This window comes from Palaemon carinicauda, chromosome 29 (genome assembly GCF_036898095.1).
Source record: "Palaemon carinicauda isolate YSFRI2023 chromosome 29, ASM3689809v2, whole genome shotgun sequence".
Taxonomy (NCBI): Eukaryota; Metazoa; Arthropoda; class Malacostraca; order Decapoda; family Palaemonidae; genus Palaemon; species Palaemon carinicauda.
The window spans coordinates 93,819,241-93,847,189 of NC_090753.1; the positions used below are offsets into that span (position 1 = coordinate 93,819,241).

The window sequence follows — 27,949 nt, forward strand, 5'->3', positions numbered from 1 at the left end:
CTGAATGCAGTTAGACGTAGAGCTTGGAGGTTTAGATGGTGTCTTGCCAAGTGAGGTTGTTTGAGAAGATCTATTCTCAATGGGAGGCTTCTTGGAACGTCCACCATCCATTCCAGTACCTCTGTGAACCATCCTCTTGACGGCCAAAAGGGAGCCACTAGAGTCAACCTGGTTCCCTCGTGAGACGCAAACTTTTGTAACACCTTGTACAGCACTTTGAATGGTGGGAACGCGTACACTTCCAGGTGAGACCAATCCATCAGAAAAGCGTCTGTGTGTGTCGCTTCGGGATACGGAACTGGAGAGCAGTAAGTTTCCAGCCTTTTCGTTTTTGAGGTCGTGAACAGATCTATGGATGGACGACTCCAAATCAGCCAAAGTTTCTCGCATACTTCCAGATGCAAAGTCCACTCCATGGGCAGAACTTGATTCCTCCTGCTGAGGCTGTCTGCCATCACATTCTTTTCTCCCTGTATGAATCTTGTAAACAAGGTTACTTTTCTTTCTTTCGCCCAAACGAGAAGAGTCCTTACTGTCTCGTAAAGTGACCTCGAGTGAGTCCCTCCTTGTTTGGCTATGTATGCCAATACCGTGGTGTTGTCGGCATTGACTTGCACTATTTTGTTTAACACGAACCCTTCGAAACCCGAGGGCCAACAGGACTGCCAACAGCTCCTTATGATTGATGTGGAGGCTCTCCTGTTCCTTTGTCCACAGGCCTGAGATCTCTGACTTGCCCAGTGTTGCTCCCCACCCCGAGTCTGAGGCGTCGGAAAACAACACAAGGTCTGGGCTCCTTTGTTCCAAGGAGAGCCCTTCCTGAAGCTTGTCTAGATCGTTCCACCACTGGAGGCACTTTCTTATCGGTTCCGTGAGAGGAATGCTTTCCGTCTCAAGGCTCTCCTCTTTGTTCCAATGGGAATTGAGGTGGAATTGAAGAGGCCGGAGGTTTAGTCTTCCCAAGGAAACAAACTGTTCTAGGGAGGAGAGGGTTCCCAGTAGACTCATCCACTCTCTTACCGAACAAACGTTTTTCTTTAGAAAAGCACAAAGCTTTAGGAGGGCTTGTTGTATCCTTGAGGGTGACGGAAAAGCCTGAAAAGCTAGACTCCAAATCTCCATCCCTAAATAGAGAATCTTCTGGGATGGAACCAATTGGGACTTCATGAGTTCACATGAAGACCCAGCTCTTCTGACAGATTCAAAGTCAGACGCAGATCCTCCAGACAGCGATTGAAGGAGGGAGCTCTGAGAAGCCAATCGTCCAGATACAAGGAGGCTCTGATGCCTCTTGAGTGAAGCATACTCGCTACATTCAACATGATCTTCATGAAGACTAGAGGGGCGGTGCTGAGGCCGAAACACAGGGCCCGAAACTGGAAGACCTCCTTCCTGTACATGAACCTCAGGTAACGCTTGAAACTTGGATGGATCGGGACATGAAAGTAAGCGTCCTGGAGGTCTAAGGAGACCATCCAGTCGCCTATTCTTACTGCTGCAAGCACAGTCTTCTGAGTCTCCAAAGAGAACTTTGTCTTCTGAACGCAGTCGTTGAGGGTACTTTAGTCCAGGACTGATCTCCCTCCTCCCGAGTTCTTGGGAACCCGGAATAAGCGGTTGTAGAACCCTGGTGACTTCAAGTCTCGCACCCTCTCTATCGCCTTCTTTTCTAGTAAGAGAGACATTTGGAGGTGCATAGCCTACCTCTTCGACTCCTCCTTGTATCTGGGAGAGAGATCTACAGGATCCAAAGCTAACGGAGGTGTCATAACGAACGGGATCTTGTACCCCTCCTTTAAAACACGAACAGACCAAGGGTCTGCTCCCCTTCTCTCCCAGGCTTGCCAGAAGTTGTTCAATCTGGACCCCACTGCTGTCTGAAGGCGAAAGCAGCCAGACTGCTTCGCCCAGACCTGGAATCTCTCCTTCTAGTCCTACGTACATCGGATCTGAAGCTACCCCTACTGATGGACTTTCCACGAAACGGCTGTGAAACTTGAGGAATAGAAGTCTCTTCCTTCGGTCTACGGCTGGTGAAGAAAGTTGGAAGAACCTTCCTTGCTGTCTTGGAGACTAAGTCTTGAGGAGCCTTTTGGGTCAAGGCAGCAGCAACCTCTTACTAGCTCCTGAGGAAACAGGGAAGGAGAAAGAGGTGCAAACAGTAATTCCGACCTCTGGAATGGAGTGACTCCCATAAAAAGAAAAGAGCACATTGTTGCTCTCTTCTTAATGACCCCAGCTGTGAACAGGGCTGCTAACTCATTAGAACCATCTCTCACCGCTTTATCCATACACGACATAATATGTATAAAGCTATCAGTGTCAGGATCTTTCAGTGCAGAAACTTTCTTCCCCAAGGCTCCCAGAGTCCAATTGAGAAAGTTGAACACTGCGAATGCTCTGTAGATACCTTTGAGGAGATGATCAAACTCAGACATCGACCATAAAATCTTAGTCCTTCTCATGGCCAAACGACGAGGAGATTCTACCAGGCTTGAGAAGTCGCCCTGGGCAGAGGAAGGAACTCCCAAGCCGAGAACTTCCCGTCTCGTACCATACACTAGACCTGGACGGTAATCTGGCTGGGGGAAAAGCGAAGGCTGACTTGCCTAGGTCTTTTTTGGACTGCATCCAACTACCCATCAACCTTAAAGCTCTCTTCGAAAAAGGAGAGAGTATCATCTTCGTGAACAGCGATTCTTTCACTGATTTCCCTAAGGTAAACTCTGAGGGAGGTGAACGTGGGGCCACGGGAACAAAGTGGTCCGGAAAAACTTCTGTAAAGACTTTCATAATCTTATTAAGATCGACAGAGTGGCGAGGTGTCTTCGATTCTTCTCCCTCAGAGAAATCATCCAAAAGTTCATCCGGGGAAAAGTGATCATCAGGTTCTTCCTCGCCAATAACTCTAACAGTTGTAGCAGTATCTTGCAGAACAGGAGGAGACTCTTTACGAGTCCGACCACTATCCAACATAGAGGCGGGGTCACCGCGTGCAGGATCACCATGAACCAAAGCTTGACGCTCAGAAGGCCGTCGCTCGCGAACATGAGAATCAGCACTATGGCGCGTGCGATCTAGACACTCGGAATGGCTGACGTCCTCGTGACGTTCCCAACTCTTGTGCTCGACATCACGTCCGACTGCATGTCGAACAACATCTGACAGACGTTGGGCGTCACGCTTTGTTTGACGTTCGTCACGTGCCTGACGCTCGACGTCACGTCTAGCATAACGCTCAGCGTCACGCTTAGCTGCCTGGCGATCGTCGCCGTGTTTGGAAGGATGACGCTCGGTAGCCTGACGTTTAGTATCAAGAGAATCAGGAACCCGAAGAGACCCAGACACCTTATCACGCTGTTCATAGTCGATTAGGCCTGAGCGTCATCACGTGCGATAAGACTAGACGCCTTCCAACGCTTAGAGTCAAGAAGAGAAGAATCCCTGCGATCGGAATCTTGGACAACCATACTCTTGCTGACAGTCGGCTGATAAGACTGCATAAGGGACGAGAGCTGCTGTTACATGTCTTGCAGCATAGTTCAATTAGGATCAACATGCGGTGACACAGGTGAAGAAACTTCAACCGCAAACTCGCCTTCATCATCACTCAAGTTTTCAGAAGACAGAAACCAGTCTGACGGAAGCGGTGGTGCATGAACCGTAATACCAGACTGAGGAACAAGATCCGCATCAGGCTGAAATAGACCTTTGTCAACCTCTGACATCCTATCAGGACGTAAATTTAGCAGGGGAACCTTCGATGGACAAAGGGAATCGCTCTGGACTGTCCCAATAGCTACAGCCAGGCTCTTGCGGCGAAGCGTCGCGATGCTGAGCTACCGCATCTACTTTCCTCTTAAACGGTCTGGAGGCTTGACGCCAGCCATTGTCGTGCGTAGCGTCATCCGAAGATGAAGATAACAAACTAACCTCACCTTTCCCATGGTGGGGGTGAGCGTCCCGTGATGCGACAACAGGTATGCTCGAGGGGACTTCTGTTCGAGCGGTAACGCCTCTCGTTCCCTTTCGCCGATCGACATTCCTTCTCCCAGGGGTTGGGGAGCTTGGAAGAGGTCTAAGGCTAGGTGAACAACAGGCTCGAGCAGATGCACCCTCCACAGCACTGAACACATTAATCGTACTTTTAGCACTAACACTTTTTAACAGGTTCACGTCAGACTTGAGCTGATTCCTGTCCGCGGCGAGCGATTCCACCCTTACTACGAGGGCTTGAATCGCGGTCATCATATCTTTAAGTGTAGGCTCAGACAATACAGTACAGTAGTGGGATCTGGTACTACCACTACAGGGGAAGGATTAGGTTCAATGACATGGGAAGTGGATAATTCTCTAGAACGAGAAGAACTACGCCCAACTCTGTCTCTCTCTAATTTACGAGAGTAGCGCTCAAAAGCCAGCCACTCACTCTCGGACAATGAAACACATTCTTCACTTTTTACCCCTACATTTAGTACAAATTGAGTGGGGATCTACAGCGGCTTTAGGAAGCCGGGTCTTACACCCTTTCACACACTTTCTATAAGAGGGAGTGGGGTCGGCCATATTGAAAAGTGAAAAGAGAGATCAAAACAAGCAAGGGTCAAAATAATCCAAATAATCCAAATCAAAAAAGTTTCAAGAGAATCCGAAAGCAAAATCCAATAAGCGAAAGCCAATAACCAAAAATTGTACCTCACCAAAGATAACTATCCAAAATCCAAGGTAGTTAGCGAGTGAATTCCGACGATGTTGCCAGCAATGGCGGCAGAGAAGATCTGGAGAAGTATGGAGTGGTTCTGTGTATCTCGCGTGAGGGCACTGGTGTACACCTGGCTACTCTATCTGCGATTGCCGCGAGTTTTGAATTTCTGCCGGACGTCAGAGACTACAGGTAAAGCTATTTTTATATAACCAGCGGGTAAGTTTAATGTTTAAAAAAATGGTTTGATTTTAGGGTGTCCTTCTAAAAAGAGTTGCTTACCATAGCTAAAGTTTCTCTTCTACCCTTACTAAGAGGAAAGTAGCCACTGAACAAGTAAAGTGCAGTAGATAACCCCTCGAGTGAAGAATTGTTTGATTATCTCAGTGTTGCCAGGTGTATGAGGACAGAGGAGAGTACGTAAAGCATAAGCCAGACTATTAGAGTCACATGTAGGCAAAGGCAAAATGAGCCGTAACCAGAGAGAAGGGTCCAATGCATTACTGTCTGACCAGTCAAAGAACCCAATAATTCTCTAGCGGTAGTATCTCAATTGGAAAAGATTAAGAGCCAGAAACATGATATTTTGATTATAAAATAAATTTTTGAATATACTTACCCGGTGAATATATAATAGCTGACGTCTCGGACGGCTCGACAGATACCAAAAACTCGCGAGCGATCGCCATGAAGGTTGCGGGTGTGACCACCAGCGCCGACTATCGGCCAGATACCGCATATACTTGTCAAGTTCTCCAGTTCTTCTCAGTCCGCTGGGTCTCTATCGGGGAGGAAGGGAGGGCCTTTAATTTATATATTCACCGGGTAAGTATATTCAAAAATTTATTTTATAATCAAAATATCATTTTTAAATATTAAACTTAGCCGGTGAATATATAATAGCTGATTCACACCCATGGTGGTGGGTAGAGACCAGTATTAATGCAATAAAGGCGTATATGCTCATGAGTTTTTGACAATTATATCATAAAAAATCCCACTTAAATATAGGTATCTGGTAAGGAAGCTGACTCTGACGATTACTCTGCCTTATTAGTCCGCTTTCCTCACGAAGCCCAGCCATCCTCTCAGGATGCTGAAAGACTCCCAGGAGCTGTTATATCCAGGGCGAACACCCCTATAACAGGACCTCATCAATACCCTTAATCTGGGCGCTCTCAAGAAACGACATTTGACCACCCGCCAAATCAAAAAGGATGCGAAAGACTTCCCAGTCTTCCGTACAACCCAAGACAAGATTAAAAACATTTCAAGAGAAGATTAAAAGGATATTGGGATTAAGGGAATGTAGTGGTAGAACCCTCACCCACTACTGCACTCGCTGCAACGAATGGACCCAGGGTGTAGCAGTCCTCATAAAGAGTCTGGACGTCTTTTAAGTAAAACAAAGCGAACACCGACTTGCTCCTCCAAAAGGTCGCGTCCATAATACTTCGCAGAGACCTGTTTTGCTTAAAAGCCACCGAAGTTGCTATCGCTCTCACTTCGTGCGTCTTGACCTTAAGTAAACAACGATCTTTCTCACTTAAATGAGAATGTGCCTCCCGGATTAAAAATCTAATAAAGTACGATAAAGCATTTTTAGACATGGGCAATGAGGGCTTCTTAACGGAGCACCATAAGGCCTCAGACCCACCTCGTAAAGGTCTAGTACGAGCTAAATAAAACTTAAGAGCTCTAACTGGGCACAGTACTCTTTCAACCTCGTTGCCTACGATTTCTGACAGGCAAGGTATATCAAAAGATTTAGGCCAAGGACGAGAAGGCAGTTCATTCTTGGCCAAAAAACCAAGTTGAAGCGAACATGTGGCTTTATCTGTAGAGAAGCCGATGTTTTTACTAAAGGCATGGATCTCACTGAGCCTTTTAGCCGAAGCCAAGCACACCAAAAAAAGCGTCTTTAGGGTGAGATCCTTCAGGGAGGCTGAATGCAATGGCTCAAACCTGTCGGACATTAGGAACCTTAGGACCACGTCTAAGTTCCAAGCAGGAGTTGACATACGACACTCCTTAGAGGTCTCGAAGGACTTAAGGATATCTTGGAGATCTTTATTATTTGACAGATCCAAGCCTCTATGTCTGAACACAGAAGCCAACATGCTCCTGTAGCCCTTAATAGTGGGAGCAGAGAGGGAGCGAACATTTCTCAGATGCAGGAGAAAGTCTGCAATTTGGGCTACAGAGGTACTGGAAGAGGAAATAGAGGATGACTTGCACCAATCTCTAAAGACCTCCCACTTCGACTGGTAGACCTTGATAGTAGATGATCTCCTAGCCCTCGCGATCGCTCTGGCTGCCTCCTTCGAAAATCCTCGAGCTCTTGAGAGTCTTTCGATAGTCTGAAGGCAGTCAGACGAAGCGCGGGGAGGCTTTGATGAAAACTCCTTACGTGGGGCTGCCGTAAGAGATCCATCCTTAAAGGTAGACTCCTTGGAACATCTACCAGCCATTTTAGTACCTCTGTGAACCACTCTCTCGCGGGGCAGAGGGGAGCAACCAACGTCAACCTTGTCCCTTCGTGAGAGGCGAACTTCTGCAGAACCCTGTTGATGATCTTGAACGGCGGGAATGCGTACGCGTCCAGGTGAGACCAGTCCAGCAGAAAGGCATCTATGTGGGCCGCCTCTGGATCTGGGACTGGAGAGCAATAGGTCGGGAGCCTTTTGGTCAAAGAGGTCGCAAAGAGGTCTATGGTGGGCTGACCCCAAGTCATCCAAAGACTCTTGCACACGTCCTTGTGGAGGGTCCATTCTGTGGGGATCACCTGACCTCTCCGACTGAGACAGTCCGCCAAGACGTTCAATTTCCCCTGGACGAACCTTGTCAGCAGTGAGATGCCTCGATCTTTTGACCAGATGAGGCGGTCCCTTGCGATGACGAACAGTGTGTGGGAGTGAGTGCCTCCTTGCTTGGAGATGTACGCCAAGGCTGTGGTGTTGTCCGCATTCACTTCTACCACTTTGTTTCGGAGAAGACTCTCGAAACTCATCAAGGCCAAGTGAACAGCCAACAGCTCCTTGCAGTTGATGTGAAGGCTCCTCTGATCCGACGTCCAAAGACCCGAACATTCCAGACCGTCCAGAGTCGCTCCCCAACCCAAATCCGACGCGTCTGAGAATAACACGTGGTTTGGGTTCTTGACCGCCAGGGACAGACCCTCTCGAAGACTTATGTTGCTGTCCCACCAGTTCAGGCACGTCTTTACTGGCTCGGAGATCGGGATTGAAACAGCTTCCAAAGTCTTGCTCTTGTCCCAATGGGAGTCTAGATGGAACTGGAGAGGGCGAAGGTGAAGTCTCCCTAGCGAGATAAATTGTTCCAGGGATGACAGAGTCCCTAGGAGGCTCATCCAACTTCTCACTGAGCAACGGTCTTTTCTCAGCATGAGGCGGACTTTGAGCAAGGCTTGATCTATCCTGGTGGCAGACGGAAAAGCCCGAAAAGCTAGACTGCGAATCTCCATCCCCAAATAGAGAATCGTTTGGGAGGGATTCAGCTGAGACTTCTTTAAGTTCACTAACAGTCCCAACTCCTTTGCAAGATCCAACGTCCATTGAAGGTCCTGCAGACAGCGATGACGGGACGACGCTCTGAGCAGCCAGTCGTCCAGGTACAGGGAGGCTCGAATCCCCGATAAATGAAGAAATTTTGCCACATTTCTCATGAGCCTCGTAAAAACAAGAGGAGCAGGGCTGAGGCCGAAGCACAGTGCTCGGAATTGGTACACCACATTCCTGTATACAAACCTCAGATACGGTTGAGAATCCGGGTGTATAGGAATGTGGAAGTACGCATCCTGCAGGTCGAGAGAGACCATCCAGTCTCCCTCTCTGACCGCTGCTAGGACGGACTTCGTGGTCTCCATCGTAAATTTTGTTTTGACAACAAAAACGTTGAGCGCACTGACATCCAGCACTGGCCTCCAACCTCCTGTATGCTTTGGGACTAGGAAGAGACGGTTGTAGAATCCCGGTGATTGAAGGTCCGAGACTTTCACCACCGCTCCCTTCTCTAGCAACTGAGACACCTGCTGTTGTAGTGCCTGTCTCCTTGACTCCTCTCGATACCTGGGAGAGAGGTCTATAGGAACTGTTACCAGAGGAGGTCTCCGTACAAAAGGTATTTTGTACCCCTCCTTGAGCAACAACACAGACTCTCGGTCTGCACCCCTCTTCTCCCAGGCCTGCCAGAAGTTGTTCAGTCTGGCCCCTACCGCTGTCTGAGGACGTGGGCAGTCAGACTCTGCCACGGGAGGACTTGGATCCTCTCCTCTTGCCTCTTTTACTGTCGGCACGAGCGCCTCCCTTACTGGGGGCTCTGCCACGAAAGGGCGGGATAAACCTAGTAGCTGGGGTATCGAGCTTGGGTCTTACGACATAAGACGATGAAGGAGCAGCCTTGCGCGCCGACGTAGCCATCAGGTCGTGGGTATCCTTCTGCACCAGAGAAGCCGCAATATCCTTAATCAACTGCTGAGGAAACAAGGCAGATGACAACGGGGCAAAGAGAAGCTCCGACCTTTGGCAGGGAGTTACTCCTGCCGAAAGGAACGAGCAAAGAGTCTCCCTCTTCTTAAGGACTCCTGCCGTAAAGGTAGCGGCGAGCTCATTAAAGCCATCACGGATAGCTTTGTCCATGCAGGACATAATAAGCACGGAAACATCAAGGTCGGCCGAAGAGATCTTCCTGCTCAAGGCTCCCAGCGACCAATCCAAGAAGTTAAAAACTTCGAAGGCCCTGTAAACCCCTTTGAGGAGATGATCAAGGTCCGAAGAGGACCAGTAAACTTTAGAGCGTCTCATGGCCAGGCGACGGGGAGAGTCTACGAGGCTTGAGAAGTCTCCCTGGGCAGAGGCAGGAACTCCCAAGCCGAGAACTTCTCCCGTGTCATACCAGACGCTCGCTCTAGAAGCCAGTTTAAAAGGGGGGAAAGCAAAGGCTGTCTTCCCCAAACTCCTCCTGGTGATCAACCAATCGCCTAGCAAACACAAAGCTCTCTTAGAAGAGCGAGAGAGTACTAGCTTAGTAAACGACGGTGTCGAAGTACCTAGGCCTAGCGTAAACTCTGACGGAGGCGAACGAGGAGCAGCAGTTACAAAATGGTCAGGAAACAGATCCTTAAAAATCAGCATGATCTTTTTAAAGTCCATAGAGGGCTGAGCAGCTTTAGGCTCCTCTCCGTCTGACAAAGTCCCCAAAGGAATATCAGTTGGAAGGGGATCAGCGACTTCCTCATCCGACAGAACCTCGTCCGACAACTGCCGAGTCTCATGAAAAGGAGAGACCTGCCGAGGCGGCAACGCTTGACAGGCAATGTCAACAAGCAAAGGAGCAGCAGTAGCAGAAGAGGAAGCGACGTCACGCCGCTGCTGAAAGGACTGAAATCCTTGTGACTGACCAACAACAACAGCTGAAGTTGATTGACGCTCGACGTCACGTCGGAACTGCATTGACTGCATAGACTGAGCAGGCAAAACAACCTCCGACTGCGGTGACTGACGCTCAACGTCACGTCGAGGCAACGGAGCCGGTCGGCGAACGTCAGTGCGGGGCTGCGGCGGCAGCAGCTGAACGTCAGTACGAGACTGCAGCAAGGGAGGATCGACGTCACGTGACTGACGTGAAAGACTACTGACATCACGTTTCAAAGTACTAGAAACGTCAGCACTAACGTCAAACGGACGAGTAAATACTCGTTTGGGCGGCTGACGGCCAGAGTCTCGTTCAGCGTAATAGCGACTCGAAAGCAAAGGATCATCGCGAACCTGCTCAACGTCATACTCTTCCATAAGGGAGGCAAGCTTAGACTGCATGTCCCGCAGGACAACCCACTTCGGATCAACGGGAGTCGGAACGGGCCGTGACGTCGGTAACGTCTGCGTTGGCAAAACATTGCCTCTACCGCGACCCTCGGACCCCGTGTTACGCTTGCGCTTAATAGGCGAACAGTCTTCCGACGACTGCAAAAGGTCAGAGCTGTCCCAATGGCTACAGCCAGGATGCTGGACCTGTCCTGAAGGGACTGACTTTTGCTTCAAGGGTCTAGAAACCTTGCGCCAAGGTTTCTTGTGCGATAAGTCTTCGGAGGACGAGGAGAACACAGTCTCACCCGTCTTATGGTAAGGGCGATCTTGACGAGAAACGTCCGATACCAAAGAGGGAACGTCTGTACGTTGGTTAACGCCTCTCGTCCCCTTAAGTCCTACGACATTACTTCTCCCTGGTGCAGGGGAGCCTGAAAGAGGTCTCGGACTAGGGGAGCGACAAGCACGAACAGACGAACCCTCGGTCGCAACACTAAATACACTTTGCGCACTTATCACTTTATCACTACGATTTTCTGTTTTACCACTCTGACACTTCAACAACTTAACATCTGACATGAGTTTTTACGGTCCGATGCTAAGGACTCAACTTTTTCGCCTAAAGCTTGAATCGCTAGAAACATATCCCGCATGGACAGTTCATGAGTGCTAGTAGGGGGTTCAGGAACAACTACTACAGGGGAAGGATTAGGTTCAGGGGCATGGGAGGAGGAAAATTCCAAAGATCTAGAGGAGCTTCTCCTCACCCTATCTCTCTCCAGCTTACGAGTATATTTGTCATACTCAAGCCAGTCGAATTCCGACAAGACCACGCACTCATCACACCGATCTCCTAATTGGCAGGATTTACCCCGGCAATTAGAACAAACGGTATGTGGGTCGATAGAGGCCTTGGGAAGACGTTTGTTGCAATCCCTCGCACACTTGCGATATTTAGGTTCAGGGATAGGAGAAGGGTCAGCCATATTGAACAATCAGAGAAAATCCAAGTCAAAACCAAAGTCATCAACAATAAACACTAGCCAAAAAAAGGGTTTCAAGAGTTTAATTGAAGAAAAAACACCCGTCACAGCAAAAGCCCATAAACAACCAAAATAAAGTACTTCACCAAAAAGGTCGAAAACTCAAGGTCATCAGCGAGCGGAACCAACTTGTCGACAAGACCGACAGAGAAGAACTGGAGAACTTGACAAGTATATGCGGTATCTGGCCGATAGTCGGCGCTGGTGGTCACACCCGCAACCTTCATGGCGATCGCTCGCGAGTTTTTGGTATCTGTCGAGCCGTCCGAGACGTCAGCTATTATATATTCACCGGCTAAGTTTAATATTTAAAAAAGGTACTGTACTCCAATCAAGGGAAACTCATGTGACTCTGCCGATTAGTGTCGCGACCACTGAGCCCCACTTTTGTTGATGCATCACCCAAGCATCGAATATGGTGGAGGAGAGAGGAGGATTATTACCCTAAAGAGGTTGGTAATGTGTACTTTCCAACTTGGGCCTCTCTTTCACTCTGATCCAATCGGACTCGTAAGTCCATAGAATCCCATGGGAAAGGAAGGGTCTACCTGTTCCTATTTTTTCGGTGCCAGCGCGTAGCGTGCCGGTGAGCGCTAGCTGTGAAATAAGTGAGGTGTATCCCTGTGCGCAGGTTAGCTACTTGCCTGAGAGCATTGTGCTAGGGAGCCTACGAAGACCAAGCTTGGCGAGTAAGGTATAGAAAACTCACTAAGGTAAGCATGGTGTGTCGTTTGGAGAGTGTGCACGACCCCATCATGTAGAGGAGCTCGCTCGCCCATCTCACTAGGCAGTTGGGTGTGAAACAGTGAGCAAGACTCGTCCACAAGAACTGGATCTGTCTCTCATTGAACTAGTGTGTCATGGAGAAAACACTCCTGGTCATCCTTTCTCCAGTAGGAGACCAGCATGCAGCCTTCATCTCTCCTACGCACGCAGACTGTTTGCAAGCCAGGATGCGAAGAAGGCTGTATTGTTGCTACCTGCTGGTGCGTGGGTAGAACAGCAGGTTCTCCCTCAATGCTTCCACGTGCCGAAACAGTAAGGCCAAAGCACTCTTGATCGTCAAGGGTCCAGTGGAAGGATGGCGAGAAGGCTCTGCGCTCTCCCAGAGAAGAAGGCCTTCACGTATCAAGATGAGCGAAAGGCTGCATAAGACCAGTTTTACCAGGAACCCTTTCAGGAGAAACTAGTCTTCCCTTCTGAGTTATCAGAAACTGGGATGGACTCTGGGATACCTGATCAGCCAACACCGACCAGGTAGTGTTTGATGGTCAACCCCAAGGGTTGGAGGATTCCATTGAGAGGAAGAAGGAACATTTGACTCTCAAGAGAAAGGTCCCTTCTCACGGGGTGCCTGAGGGGCCAAGCAGTCGCTTAGCCAGTAATCATTCAAAGTTGATTACTGTTGAGTAAGAAATTGGTTGCAAGCAATTGTCTCTGTATCTGGGTGAACCCTGCTATTGTCTTCATTCCTATGGGAGTTGGTCATGTATATCCGCTTACAGACGGTAACCCCAGTGAAGCCCGTACTCTCTAGTGAAAAATGTTATTTTTATTAGTAAAATAAATTTTTGAATATACTTACCCGATAATCATGTAGCTGTCAACTCCGTTGCCCGACAGAATTCTATGGAGGGATACGCCAGCTATCACAATACTAGAAGGGGGTGTATTTACCAGCGCCACCTGTGGCCAGGTACTCAAGTACTTCTTGTTGACACCTCCTCAATTATTCCTCGGTCCACTGGTTCTCTATGGGGAGGAAGGGAGGGTCGATTAAATCATGATTATCGGGTAAGTATATTCAAAAATTTATTTTACTAATAAAAATAACATTTTTCAATATTAAACTTACCCGATAATCATGTAGCTGATTCACACCCAGGGGGGTGGGTGAAAAACCAGTGTACAAGACTAAAGGATAGCTAAGTATCCCGTATTTCATATAATCAGTTATCCACAATAACAATGAAATAATAAGTACCTGGTAAGGAAGTCGACTTGAACCGTTACTCTGCCTTTAATAAGATCGTCTTCCTTACTGAGCGCAGCGTTCCTCTTGGGAGGCTGAATCAACTCAAAGGTGCTAAAGTATACAGGGCTGCAACCCATACTAAAGGACCTCATCACAACCTTTAACCTCGGCGCTTCTCAAGAAAGAATTGACCACCCGCCAAATCAACAAGGATGAGGAAGGCTTCTTAGCCGACCGTACAACCCATAAAAAGTATTCAAGAGAAAGGTTAAAAGGTTATGGGATTATGGAAATGTAGTGGCTGAGCCCTCGCCTACTACTGCATTCGTTGCTATGAATGGTCCCAGGGTGTAGCAGTACTCGTAAAGAGACTGGACATCTTTGAGATAGAATGATGCGAACACTGACTTGCTTCTCCAATAGGTTGCATCCATAACACTCTGCAGAGAATGGTTCTGTTTGAAGGCCACAGCTCCCACTTCATGTGTCCTTACCTTCAGCAAAGCAAGGTCTTCTTCCTTCAGACGAGAATGTGTTTCTCTAATCAGAAGCCTGAATAGTAAGAAACTGAGTTCTTAGAACTTGGAAAAGAAGGTTTCTTGATAGCACACTATAAGGCTTCTGATTGTCCTTGTAAAGGTTAAGACCTTTTTAGATAGTACCTAAGAGCTCTAACTGGGCAAAGTACTCTTTTCAGATCATTCCCCACCAAGTTGGACAGGCTTGGGATCTCGAACGACTTAGGCCAAGGACGTGAAGGAAGCTCGTTTAGCAAAAACCGAGCTGCAAGGAACATGTAGCCGTTTCAGATGTGAAAACAATGATCCTGCTGAAGGCGTGGATCTCACTTACTCTTTTAGCTGTTGTCAAGCACACGAGGAAAAGAGTTTTTAATGTGAGGTCCTAAAAAGAGGCTGATTGGAGAGGTTCAAATCTTGATGACATAAGGAACCTTAGGACCACGTCTAGATTCCAGCCTGGAGTGGACAACCGACGTTCCTTTGAGGTCTCAAAAGACCTAGGGAGGTCCTGTAGATCTTTGTTGGTGGAAAGATCCAAGCCTCTGTGGCGGAAAACCGCTGCCAACATACTTCTGTAACCCTTGATCGTAGGAGCTGAAAGGGATCTTACTTTCCTTAGATATAACAGGAAGTCAGCAATCTGGGTTACAGTGGTACTGGTTGAGGAAACTGCATTGGTCTTGTACCAGCTACGGAAGACTTCCCCTTGAGACTGATAGATTCTGAGAGTGGATGTTCTCCTTGCTTTGACAATCGCTCTGGCTGCCTCCTTCGAAAAGCCCCTAGCTCTTGAGAGTCTTTCGAAAGTCTGAAGGCAGTCAGACGAAGAGCGTGGAGGATTGGGTGTACCTTCTTTACGTGAGGTAGACTTAGAAGGTTCACTCCTAGAGGAAGAGTCCTGGGAATGTCGACCAGCCATTGCAGTACCTCTAAGAACCATTCTCTCGCGGACCAGAGCGGAGCCAACCAACGTCAGCCGTGTCCCTTAGTGAGAGGAGAACTTCTGAAGTACTCTGTTGACAATCTTGAACGGTGGGAATGCATACAGGTCGAGATGGAACCAATCCAGCAGAAAAGCATCCACGTGAACTGCTGCTGGGTCTGGAATCGGAGAACAATACAACAGGAGTCTCTAGGTTATCGAGGTAGTGAACAGATCTATGGTTGGCTGACCCCACAGGGCCCAAAGTCTGTTGCAAACACTCTTGAGAAGGGTCCACTCTGTGGGGATGACCTGACCCTTCCGTCTGAGGTGATCTGCCATGACATTCATACCGCCCTGAATGAACCTCGTTACCAGTTAGCTTTCGATCTAAAGACCAGATGAGTAGGTCCCTTGCGATCTAGAACAACTTCCACGAAAGAGTCCCTCCCTGCTTGAAGATGTAAGCCAGGGCTGTGGTGTTGTCAGAGTCCACCTCCACCACTTTGTTAAGCTGGAGGGACTTGAAGTTTATCAAGGCCAGAATAACCGCCAACAACTTCTTGCAAATGATGTGAAGTGTCCTTTGCTCCTGATTCCATGTTCCCGAGCATTCTTGTCCGTCCAAAGTCGCACCCCAGCCCGTGTCTGATGCGTCCGAGAGGAGACGGCGGTCGTGTTTCTGAACAGCCAAAGGTAGCCTTCCTTGAGAAGAAAGCTGTTCTTACACCACGCGAGAGAAGACCTCCTCTCTTCGGAAACAGGAACTGAGACCGTCTCTAGCGTCATGTCCTTTATCCAGTGAGCAGCTAGATGATACTGAAGGGAGGGGAGGTGGAGTCTCCCTAACACGATGAACAGGGCCAGCGATGAAAGTGTCCCTGTTAGACTCATCCACTACCTGACTGAGCATCGGTTCCTTCTCAGCATGCTCTGGATGCATTCTAGAGCTTGGAAGATCCTTGGGGCCGACGGAAAAGTCCGAAAAGCTCGACTCTGAAGATCCATACCCAAGGAGACAATGGTCTGGGATGGAACGAGCTGAGACTCCTCAAAATTGACCAGGAGGCCCAGTTCCTTGGTCAGATCCATAGTCCATTTGAAAATCTCCAGACAGCGACGACTTGTGGGAGCTCTTAAAAGCCAGTCGTCTGACGGAGCCGGACACAAGATCATGATACTGCTGCACAGTCTGTGAACTGTCAATCATGGGCAAGCGAGGAAGTACAGTGACAACCCGAATCTGTCTAGACTGTCTGGGTCGTACAGACAACTCCTTAACGGGTTGCTGAGGTTGCCGCACTGCGTCACAACAAGTCACTTCTGTTGGTTGTTGAACGTCTTCCCCGTGACACATTGACTCCGTAAACAAAAAATCCTCTAACAAGGACTAAGCTTGGACTGCATGTCATGCAACACAGCTCAAGGTCTATGGGAGCAGGTGTGGTAACAGACGGGATTAGCGACTGAAGTGGAACCATAACCTTCCCTGGAAGCATGTTATGCTTAAATAAAAGTCCATAAGAGGTTATGCAGCTAAAGGCTCCCTCCAAATGACAGAGTCCTCAAGGGAATATCAGAAGGAGGGAGAAAAGAACTTTCTCATCTACAGGGACCTTATCCTAGAAAAGCTAAGTTCTCTGAGTGAGGGTTCACTGGTGCAAAAGCAGCAGACTAGAAGGCAACGTTATGAAACTGCTTGACAGTCTAGTGAGTTGGCAACAACCCAAGATGTGTGACTGAGAAGCATGCGGTAAGGTATGCAGAGCATGATGTATGCAGAGTATGCTGTATGCAGAGCATGCTGTATGTAGAGCATGTTGTATGCAGAGCATGCTGAATGCAGAGCATGCTGTATGCAGAGCATGTTGTATGCAGAGCATGCTGAATGCAGAGCATGCTGTATGCTGAGCATGTAGTAAGCAGAGCCTGCTGTAAGGAAAGCAGAGCGTGTGCATGGCGTTTAACATTTCTCAGAAATTCCATGACCAGTGCTAGAGTGCTTTATGCATGCTTGCATGGGGTTTAAAAATCAACATAATGTTTACCTTACATTCATAACTCATGATTCATATTTTTGCCATGGTTTGAAAATGGAGGTAAGGTATGCTGAACAGCAGAGTCAGAACGAGCTGGAACAACAATAGTTGTGGTTTCCTCTTCAAGACTCTGTTGAGGGAACACCTGAGGCTCAGTCTGCAAAGGCTGAATAAAAGACAAGCAGAAGGAAGGCGCATGGGTGGAGGAGGCTGACTCCTAGCATGAGTGATTGAACCCAAGGATTGCGCTTGCTGAGCGGTTGGCGGAAGCGGAGTAGCAAGTTCCAGTTCCTGTGGTGTGAGCGGAGCGCGATGAGGAAGAGGCTGCGCAGAACAAGGTAAATGTCTCGCAAGCTGAGGCTCCTGAGGCGCAAGGCTAAGGTGTTGTGGTGCTTGCCTTGTGGAGGGTTGAGCTCGCTGCAGCGAGAGCTGAGGAGACTGACTCATGGACGGGAGAGGTTGTTGTACCTCAACCGAGTGTTGCATCACTGGTGGAGCAGCAAGTGGAGGCGGAGGAAGAGAGGTATAATCCTCCTGATCCCATTGTAAAGGTTGCCTTAAGGAAGGCGGAGGCTGAACACCACTGGGAACAGCAAACTCAACACGTGGCTCAACATCGTACGCCTGGCAGGTGGAACTGCGATCAGGCGGAGCGAGCGTAGGCGGAGGGAGTGTAGGCGGAGGCGGAGGGAGTGTAGGCGGAGGCGGAGGAGCAACACTCTCAGCCCGACACTCACGCATCAAGTCCGAAAGCTGTGCTTGCATGGACTGTAGTAGAGTCCACAACATCGTACGCCTGGCAGGTGGTACTGCGATCAGGCGGAGCGAGTGTAGGCGGAGGGAGTGTAGGCGGAGGCGGAGGAGCAACACTCTCAGCCCGACACTCACGCATCAAGTCCGAAAGCTGTGCTTGCATGGACTGTAGTAGAGTCCACAACATCGTACGCCTGGCAGGTGGTACTGCGATCAGGCGGAGCGAGCATAGGCGGAGGGAGTGTAGGCGGAGGCGGAGGCGCAACACTCTCAGCCCGACACTCACGCATCAAGTCCGAAAGCAGAGCTTGCATGGACTGTAGTAGAGTCCACTTGGGGTCGGCAGAAACTACAGTAGGCTGAGGTAAAGCCTTAACAGTCGAGCTCTGTTGTGGCAGAACCTTACTCCTCTTAGGCGGAGTACATTCAACTGATGACTGAGGAGAGTCAGAGCTAACCCAATGACTGTGAACTCTAACTTCGTACGTCTGGCATAGGTCTGGACTTTACGTTTAAAAGGTCTTGAGACCTGAGACCAGCGTTTTCTCCCCTAATTTCTTCTGCAGACGAGCAAAATAAGGGCTCAATCGTCTGCGGGTGGGAGTGACGGTCTCGGTAAGACACGCCCACAACCACCGAGGATACTTCTGTGCGCCGATCAAGGCCTGCTGAACCCTTCTGCCCTTCGACATTGCTTCTCCCCTGGGCTTGGGAGCTTGCAAGAGGTCCCGGACTGGGAGGACGACTGGCGCGCACAAAAGTACCCTCACGCACAACACTGACATACTTTGCGCTAATCACTTATCACTTTGATTTCTGTTTGCACTTATTTCACTGAACTCGAAACTTTAAGTGGTTTGTACCTGAAACACGCAATTCTATCCTTTCTCAAAAGTTAGTAATTGCGAAAACAGAATTACAATGTAACAGAAAAATCTAATGAAAGACAATTCAGTGGCTGGAAAGAGACTAAACACTAGATCACTCTAGAAACGTTTAGTTTCTTCCCCTAAAGAGACTAGGGAGAAGAGCAAAAACGATAACGACGTTACTCGTACGCCTGGCAGGCTTGAATGAAACATTTATCCTCTTTCTCCCTACGTCTCTATCTCTCTCTCTCTCTCTCTCTCTCTTGACTTAGAACCTGAGAGAAGAGCCCAATCATATATATCGTTAAAACATATTGTTAAAGGAAAAAACTGAAAAGTTCCTTTATTAGGATCAAAACCATTAAGTTAAGAAAGAATGAACAAAACGCTAGACACGGTTACTCTTACTGCAACGTGAAACCGTGAACATTCTTTCTCTATCGTAACGATAGAGTGCAAGTTGAACGTTCTGAACGTCAACAACTGCAGAGACAAAACAAAACGTTAGTTCAACTTTGAAAACAGTACGAGACTATCAAAGAAATTCTTTCAAACTCTGTGGCGGAAATAGCATAATATGTTAACAGGTAAAACCGAAATGACGGGCTCAATGTTAATTAACTTCGGTACCAAGAAAAGACCGCCTACTATTAGGAAGGTCGAATATAAACAAATATAAAAATTAATTTTAATAAGTTTATAATAAAAGGAAGTTAATCGAAGAGGCCTATAAGAGGCGGAGAGATATAAAATAAATCTATAACTTTTGTTAAGCAAAATTAAGAAAGAGAGTCTATACTCTCTTAGACACCAACACTTCCGTCTAAGGGAAGGGTCGGCCATTGAAAGGTGAACGAGAGTTCATACTCTCTTCGTCACCATAATTAATCAAATTAATTCCAAAAGCTAACTAAGCTAATATAGAAGTTTCCAGTAAAGCGACAGCCGAAATCAAAGAGAAATACTTCACCAAAGTCGTGAAAATACTCCAAGAACATAAGCGTATCCCAGAACGTCTTGCCGGAAGCACGACAGAGGAATAATTGAGGAGGTGTCAACAAGAAGTACTTGAGTACCTGGCCACAGGTGGCGCTGGTAAATACACCCCCTTCTAGTATTGTGATAGCTGGCGTATCCCTCCATAGAATTCTGTCGGGCAACGGAGTTGACAGCTACATGATTATCGGGTAAGTTTAATATTGAAAAAAAAAGGCATTACAATGAATCCCGTAGTTGATCGCTGTCAAGCAAATGATCCGTCGTGTGAGAGACTGATCTCCTGCAACTAATACCACAAGAATAAGATGTATCTCCTATCATTCATCTTACAGGTGTTGTACTGTAAGTATAAGTCAAGCATTGTTCAGTGAATGAGACCTCCTTCCCACAGCAGAAAAACCACTAGAAACAGTGAATACACTTCATATTTCTCCCTTACCAAAAGGAATTTGCTTATGCAAAGTTTCCGACTCTAAGTTCTTTCAATACTTAGACAAACGGTTCGAAGAAGTTAAAACCATGAGGCACATGTCCCAAAGAGCCTGGCCTCACAAAGCTCTAAGAACTTTGTTGTGCCCAAAGGCACGATGTTGGCAATAACCATGAGTTAAAGCCTACAAGACTCACAAGCGTGCGGCAGGCATCATCATCTGCGGAACGAAGGAATGCTGCTCACAAGAATTGGCAAACTGGGAGAGGTGGTGACCATTTCATCATCTACGGCAATAACCCCAAAGGATTATAACTTACAAGACTCGTTGATGAGAGAAGCAGCGACAGCAAGCGGTCAGCAGGCATCACCACCTGAGCTAAGACCCCCAAAGTTAATTTTCTTACAAGATTGACTTGTATCCTGAAAAAACAACAGCAAATAGCAGGCACTGCAAGCAGTCACCAAACCCCTTCTCTGTCCAGCTCCGAAGAGCTTTGCGGGGATTGGATGAATCCAATCCCGTAAGAGAAATACTCGGGAGGGAAAACCAGAGAGATCGCTGAACACTCGTAGGTGAAGGGTAACTTTCCTTTGGAAGGACAAGTTGTCCAAAACCTGAAGGAGGACCTCCAGGCATCGTGTTATGCTTCCCGTCAAATAATAGACCTCAAGGTAATGGCTGGCATCAAGTGTTGCCAGTGAAATGTAGCCAAAGCTAGTTTCTGGGGTCCCACCAAACGAAATCCAAAAGGGATTTAGCCTGCCTTTGCTCTCATTTATTTGGCGAAGCAATAGGAACGAAGGTAAGCAGAAGTAAAGGAAAAGTTTAAAATTTTAAGCCAGTTGGTATTTAATAGGTTTTAAAACCGAGTAAAGCGGAAGAGATCAGATGAAGTTTGTTCTCCTCTAAGCCAAAATACAAAGGGGTTTTTGTTGGCTACTGCGAGTGTGAGCAGATTGGTGGGTCTACCTCTCACTACCCTCCGCTAACCAAAGGAGGTGAGTAACGGCTCGCTAAAAGTTTCACTTCTAGTTTCAGCTGTCACCACTATATATCTCCACACTAAAGAGCTGAAAGGTTTGCATTTGGCACTAGAACAAATAGGCAATAATATTTTCCCTAACCAAAACAAAGATGTATAATGTAGTTAGTATAGGGGCTTCATACCGAGCACAAGCTAACTACCTAACCTTACCCGAACCAGAGTGCTTTGACTCATCCTACACAGGACCAGTAAAGTTTTACTGTATTACTGGGTATCATTTCAAACATAAAATATATGTTTTCCTGTATCAAATAACGTGATTTAACCAAATTTGACCTTCATTTCAACCGCAAACAAACTGAACAACCAGTTCGACTAACTTCAAGTAGCTGAAATGGTTGTAGTTGTTGCGAATGAAATGAAGGTGAAAACCGGTTAAATCACGTTATTTACTAGAGGAAAACATATATTTTCTGTTAAAATGTTTAAATATAATAGCTCTTGGGGTAGTTTATAGCACTACGGCCAAGCGTCCTAATTTGCTTATTATCGCTCCTACTGTTATCTTGTATAGAATAAAAACGTTTGGAAATGGTCTACGGATCTTAAATATGTTGTGTAAGGGGGGGGGGGTCCAGGGGGGCGCAGCCCCCCTGGGTAAGGACACGGCTTTTAGCATAGGTTAGGTGGGTTTTTCAAGTTAGCTTCTCCCGTCGTACTCGTAGGTAAGGAAACTGTTGTGAGGGGGTGGGGGTCCAGGGGGATACGGCTCTTAGCATAGGTTAGGTGCGTTTTTTAAGTTAGCTTTTCCCGCCAAAATCGTTTATAGAACGACGGCCATAGTTCAGTATATTCCCGTTTTCTACGGGATCTGGCCGTCACCCTACAAAGGCTCCAGCTCTTGTTCCGCCATGGGCTTGCTTTGCTCGCCAGAAAACAAAAACATCCAGCTCGTATGTACTGGCAAGCGGTAATGTTGAGCTGCGCATGCTAACATTAGCAATGTTCCGCTAACATTAGCAACACTAAATATAATGATTCTTGTTCTGCCACTGGGTCGCTTCACTAAAATTAGCAATGTTACGTTAACATATATATATTTCTGAAACTATTCATTTGCGATAGGAACGAGTGTCATTTTTGAAGGGAGCTTTTTCCCTGTAATACAGTACAATAAATCCACAGAACCATTATTGGAGCATGAATAAAAGTGAAATTATATGTAGCCCTAAGACTCCAACAGTACATCTGAATTTCTTGTTTGCTAAGTTCTTCAATAATAAATCTGCAATCTGCTGTGTGATACACTAAATATCTAAAATTGTATACAGTAAACTGATATTGAAAGTTTTGCAGGGCAAAAGGTTTCCATGTCTTATAAGACCAGGAAAACAGTCCTTGGGGTGTATGATAGCGGCCACCTGTATGTATGATTACGGCCAACTTAGAATACGGCAGTGTAATGGGGGTCGCCGGAGGGCGTAGTCCCTCCCCCGTTAGCTAAGAAGGTAAGGACACGGCTTATATGTTAGGTTAGGGGGGAAAAGTTAGGTTAGGGGGGAAAAGTTAGGTTAGGGGGTAAAGTTAGGTTAGGGGGTAAAGTTAGGTTAGGGGGGAAAAGTTAGGTTGGGGGGGGGAAAGTTAGGACAGGGGGGAAAAGTTAGGTTAGTTGATGTCCATTATTAATACCCACGGGACGAACTGGCCGCTGATATACAAAGGCCCCCAGCCCTAAAAATAAGTAAAGTACTTTAATCAATAAGTACTTTAGAACAAAACAAAGCAAAAAATCAGCATTAATATACAAAATACACTAAAAAATAAAAAGGCTAGCCCAAAACTCTTACGTCTTCCACTTGCCAAAAAAGAAGGACTATACTAGTTCAGCCTAGCCTAGTAGCCTACATTTACACAGGCCTATTTATTTCAATTATTATTTAAGCAAAACAATTTAGATATGTTATTAAGCTAATTCAAAGTCTGAGCTTCATCCTAGGGTGGGCTAACTCGGATTGGCCAATCCCACTTTTTTCTTAAGCCAGTCATCGTCATATAAACAAAAAATTTAATATCTCTTAATTTAAGGGTAAAATAACACACACAGGGTTTTAGCCTAAGGCCTAAGGTCTCCTAGGAAACCAATATTTGCCTGGGGTTGGGCCAATAATGTCGAAAATTTGGGAAAATTTACATATTGATTCCAATCGGGGTTTTGAGTCTGACAGATCAAAACAAAGGAGGAAATAAGGGTTAAAGAACATGAACCTCATCGAGGCCAACCTCCGGGAGGATAAAAGGATATATTTCTTATCCTGGAAGAAGCTCTCTGTCGAGATCCTTCGCCTGCACCTCCTACAGGAGGATATTTTATGCTTACCTCCCACCACAACCAGCTTGTACTCCGTCATCTTCAGTTGTTGTTATTATCCTTTTAATGGCGCATGATCGACTCTTCTTCTTCTTTCTAATAAAGTCTAGATGATAAAACACACACACCAGTATTTGTATCACTCTCTCCCTCTCCCTCTCTCTCTTTTGCTGCTGAGCTGATTCCACTCTGTATCACCTCTCCCCACCCTATCTCTCTTTCTCTCTCCTCTCTCTTTCACTCTCTTTCTCTCTGTCACTCTCTCTCTCTCTCTCTCTCTCTCTCTTCTTCATTCGAGATACACGTTCCAATAATGTTTGGGAAAGGCATAAGCGGGTTTTTTTTTCTCCCGCTTTAATGTTTATTTTGTCGTAAATTGTTTATTATTTTATTTTATTATTTTATTATTTATAGAATTACATTTCTCACAAACATCCATCCGAAAATGGCGATCATCGTTAACCCGTCTATAGATATGATGACAGAAACTGGGCTTCGAAAGTCTACGACGTTAATTTTATCTTATTCTTGTTTATCGTTTCGTGAAATTGCTTCCATATTCAATTATTAACGATGTAATAAACATTAACAAAATGTTAAACAATCTGCCTCTTGATTGTATAACATAACAGCCTGAAAAATTCAATCCACAAAAAAAGTTTTAATGGGACCCACTGTGTGGGAAATAAGAACAAGGACATGGGTAGAGGTTGGCCATGGAGACGTATGGACAAAGTGATTAATATTTAATCGAAATCGCGGATATATCAGATTAAAGTAATCACACTGCATATCTTAAATCAGTCCAATTCGAAACATGGCTTTGTCGAAAATAAATTAGGCGAAGCCCAATGCGAGGAGGTAGACAATTTAGCGTCATATGGCAAGTAGCGTGTGAGTCATGACTAAGGCATACAGGGGGCCGCCCCCGGGTAGGAGTACCCTCTTATGTTTAGAAATTCCACTAACTTTTGATCGTTTGCTGTGACCATCACTCAACCTTTTGCTTACAGGCAAGCAAGGGACTTTATTGCCTTAGATTTGGTAATGGCCAAGCTACTTATCAAAGGGAAAAATAATGCTTTTGGTGCCCACTAAAGTTAGTAAAGGAGTGGCACAGAGCAAGCTCGTATGCATACGATATTAATTTTTTTTCTCCCAAGTGGGTCTGTGGATGTAAGAGTAAGATTTCGGCACACAATTCCTTGGTTCAAGTAGGAACACACCCGAGTTGAGCGTTACAATGAATACAGAACTTTGTTCTCTCTCTCTCTCTCTCTCTCTCTCTCTCTCTCTCTCTCTCTCTCTCTCTCTCTCTCTCTCTCTCTCTCAGTGAGTGAGTGAGATGATTCTGAATTCAAAGTAGGAACAGTCATGGCTATTTAAGCGCATTTATTGACCTTTCGTCATTTCTCAAAAAAAAAAAAAAAAAAAAAAGAGTAGAGGTGACTTTAAACTAGTGTTTCTTTTATTGTTTTAAAAAATGTTTTGATTCTTACTATGGACAAACATCCATAAAAATTAACACTTTAAATTTCTGATGATTTATACTTATAATTTCCATGTTCCCTTGTCAGTAAAAAAATTCAATTAATAAACACAGTGAATCTATGTTTATACCTGGCTTGTAGACTAGGCTATATAACTATCAAAAATTATTGTAATTATAATTATTTTCATTATTATTACTTGCTAAGCTACAAGTTTACAACCTTAGTTGAATAAGCAGGAGCTATAATTATGCCCAAAGGCTCCAACAGGGAAAGTAGCCCAGCGAGGAGACTTAATGGCAATTAAAATAAAATATTCTAAGAACAGTGCCAACATCAGAACAAATATTGCCTATATAAACTATAAAAACCTAAAAAAAAAAAAAAGCGGAAGAGAAATATGCTAGCAATGTGTGCCCGAGTGTACCCTCAAGCAAGAGAACGCCACCCCAAGACATTGGAAGACCATGGTACAGAGGCTATGGCACTACCCAAGACTAGAGAACAATGGTTTGATTTTGGAGTGTCCTTCTCTTAGAAAAGCTGCTTACCATAGCTAAAGAGTCTCTTCTATCCTTACCAAAAGGAAAGTAGCCAATAAACAATCATAGTGTAGCAGTTAATCCTTTGAGTGAAGAAGAATTGTTTGGTAATCCCAAGTGTATGATGACAGAGAAGAATGTGGAAAGAAAGGCTAGACTATTCGGTGTATGCGTAGGCAAAAGAGAGAGAGAAAAAAACCCGTAACCAGAGAGATGGACCAATGTGCAGTAGTCTGTCTGGCAAGTGAAAGGACTCATTAACAAGTCTAGCGGTAGTCTCTCAACGGGTGGTTGGTGCCTTCGCAGTACTATCGTAGACTTTAAATTCTTAGCCAAGTAATCACGACTCTTGGGTGATATAGTGTCTGTAATTAAAACAACAATAATAATAATACAGATATCGATTGCTTTGCAGATGAAACCTATTTAAGGTCGATCATAAAAAATTTGACAGACCGTGAGACAACACATCACAACAGAAGAAAATAGCTCTAGACTTTTTTTAATTTATTACATCGGGGAAATTTTTGGGAAGGGTGCAAATTCCATGCAAGAATAGACCCAAGATAGTTGAGCGATACATTTAACAATAGATTTAGACATTATGAGCTTTGAAGCTGCTGGTGTTTTGAAAGCTTCCTGCACAAAAAAGAAAAAAAAAAGTTTTCAGCAGCTACAGTAAGTTGGCCAGGGCACCAGCTACCCGTTAAGATACTACCACTAGAGTTATTGGGTCCTTTGAATGGCCAAACAGCACTACAATAGATGCCTCTCTCCGGTTACGGCCCACTTTTCCTCTGCCTACACATGCACCGAATGTCCTGGCCACATTCTCCTCAAACACCTGGCAACAATGAGATTACCAAACAATTCTTCTTCGCTTAAGCGGTTAACTACTGAACTGTATTTGTTCAGAGGCTATTTTTCTCCTGGTAAGAGTAGAAGAGACTTTAGAAATGGTAAACAGTTCCTCTAGGAGGACACTGGATAAGTAAACCATTGTTCTCTAGTCTTGGATACTGCCCTAGCTTCTGTACTGCAGTATTGGACCAGAATGCAACCCTCAAAGTAAAGTAAGTTCATTTACTTTTCTGGAAGCACAGCTGGCCCCATCTGGTCAGTTCCCTAGATGCATTATAATAATATTTGTCCTGCCTCTCCACACCGTTACCAAATCACAGTTGCCTTTGGCTCGATGTAGTTCCTTGTCATATGAGGGCCTCGGTATCTGAATTATTAACCTCTAAACGCCGGAGTCTCTCGGTGTCTACTCTATTCGACTTACGGGCTCTTCGACTGGCTTACGAGTGATGACCAACCCTTTTGCATCTATTGAAGCAGTATGACATGTTCGAAAACATCATTATCTTAGAAGTAATCTGCCACCTGCCGGTCCATGGGCACAGACCCAATATTGGACACTTGTTGCAGCTCTGCAAAATGTGGTTATGGAACCAATTCAGAAAGGTCAATTTAACAGTTTCTCTCTTTTTTTTTTTCAAACTCTTCACCCTTGTACCCAGCCAGTGTGGCTAATCACAATGTTCCATTAGCAAAATCTTCCACCAGCTACTCTCTCCAATTCAACCGTACCAAATGCCTAAATGCTGGCGCTGAACTCAATATAAAGGCCTGTTTCTGCCTAGTCCTAACCCATATCGTCTCCGTAACCTGCTGGCCTTCTCATCTGCAGGTACACAGCTAGGGCACTCCAATCAAAGTAACCTGCATTTGGGTAAAACATGCCATGTCCTTGATCCGTTGAAGTTTAGCTACCAATTGGCCTTGATCAATAACCTTCCCCATTATACGGCCACATCAAATTTCCACCAAGTTTGATTTTTCTAATCATTGTATAAGCCTAGATAATTTGTAGGCTAGTTATGCGAACAGTTTGACGTGGCCCAAATGCCTATAATTACTGTACCCGAAAGACCCACTGACTACAGAGATGAATTTGGGTTTATACCTCCAAGTATCAAGAGTGCATATTTCACTAAATTTATTGTCTAACTAGTACTCTGCTAGCCTACCTATCCACACACTCCCAAGCGCTCATATTACAAAACCCCACTATAACTTCACTATAGTTTAACGTAGGCCTATTCCTTTACAGTGAGACACGTGTACTACATTAACCTCTCAGGTCAACAATACCTCTCATTTCCATGAGAATTTCTCTTTTTTACTCTGTCTCTTGGGTTAGAATTCTCTTGCTTGTGGGTACACCCAGGTACACTATTCTATCTAATTTCTCTTCCTCTTGTTTTGTTAAAGTTTTTATAATTTATATAGGAAATATTTATTTTAATGTTGTTACTGTGCTTAAGATATTTTATTTTTCCTTGTTTCGTTTCCCCACTGGGCTATTTTCCCTGTTGAGGCCCCTGGCCTTATAGCATCCTGCTTTTCCAACTAGGGTTGTAGCTTAGCAAGTAATAATGATAATGATAATACACACACACACACACACACACATATA

General features: G+C 45.9%; 1 protein-coding gene across 1 annotated transcript in view; it reads right to left on the reverse strand.

Moving 5' to 3' along the window:
- Positions 1 to 23,657, reverse strand: part of LOC137622361 (ras-like protein 1) — a 91,721-nt gene extending 68,064 nt beyond the window's left edge. Inside the window, exon 1 of the mRNA XM_068352953.1 lies at positions 23,445 to 23,657. Coding sequence (XP_068209054.1) covers positions 23,445 to 23,475 — 31 coding nt within the window. The 5' untranslated portion in view covers positions 23,476 to 23,657. The remainder of the gene's footprint in view (positions 1 to 23,444) is intronic.
- Between the last annotated feature and the right edge of the window lie 4,292 nt (positions 23,658 to 27,949).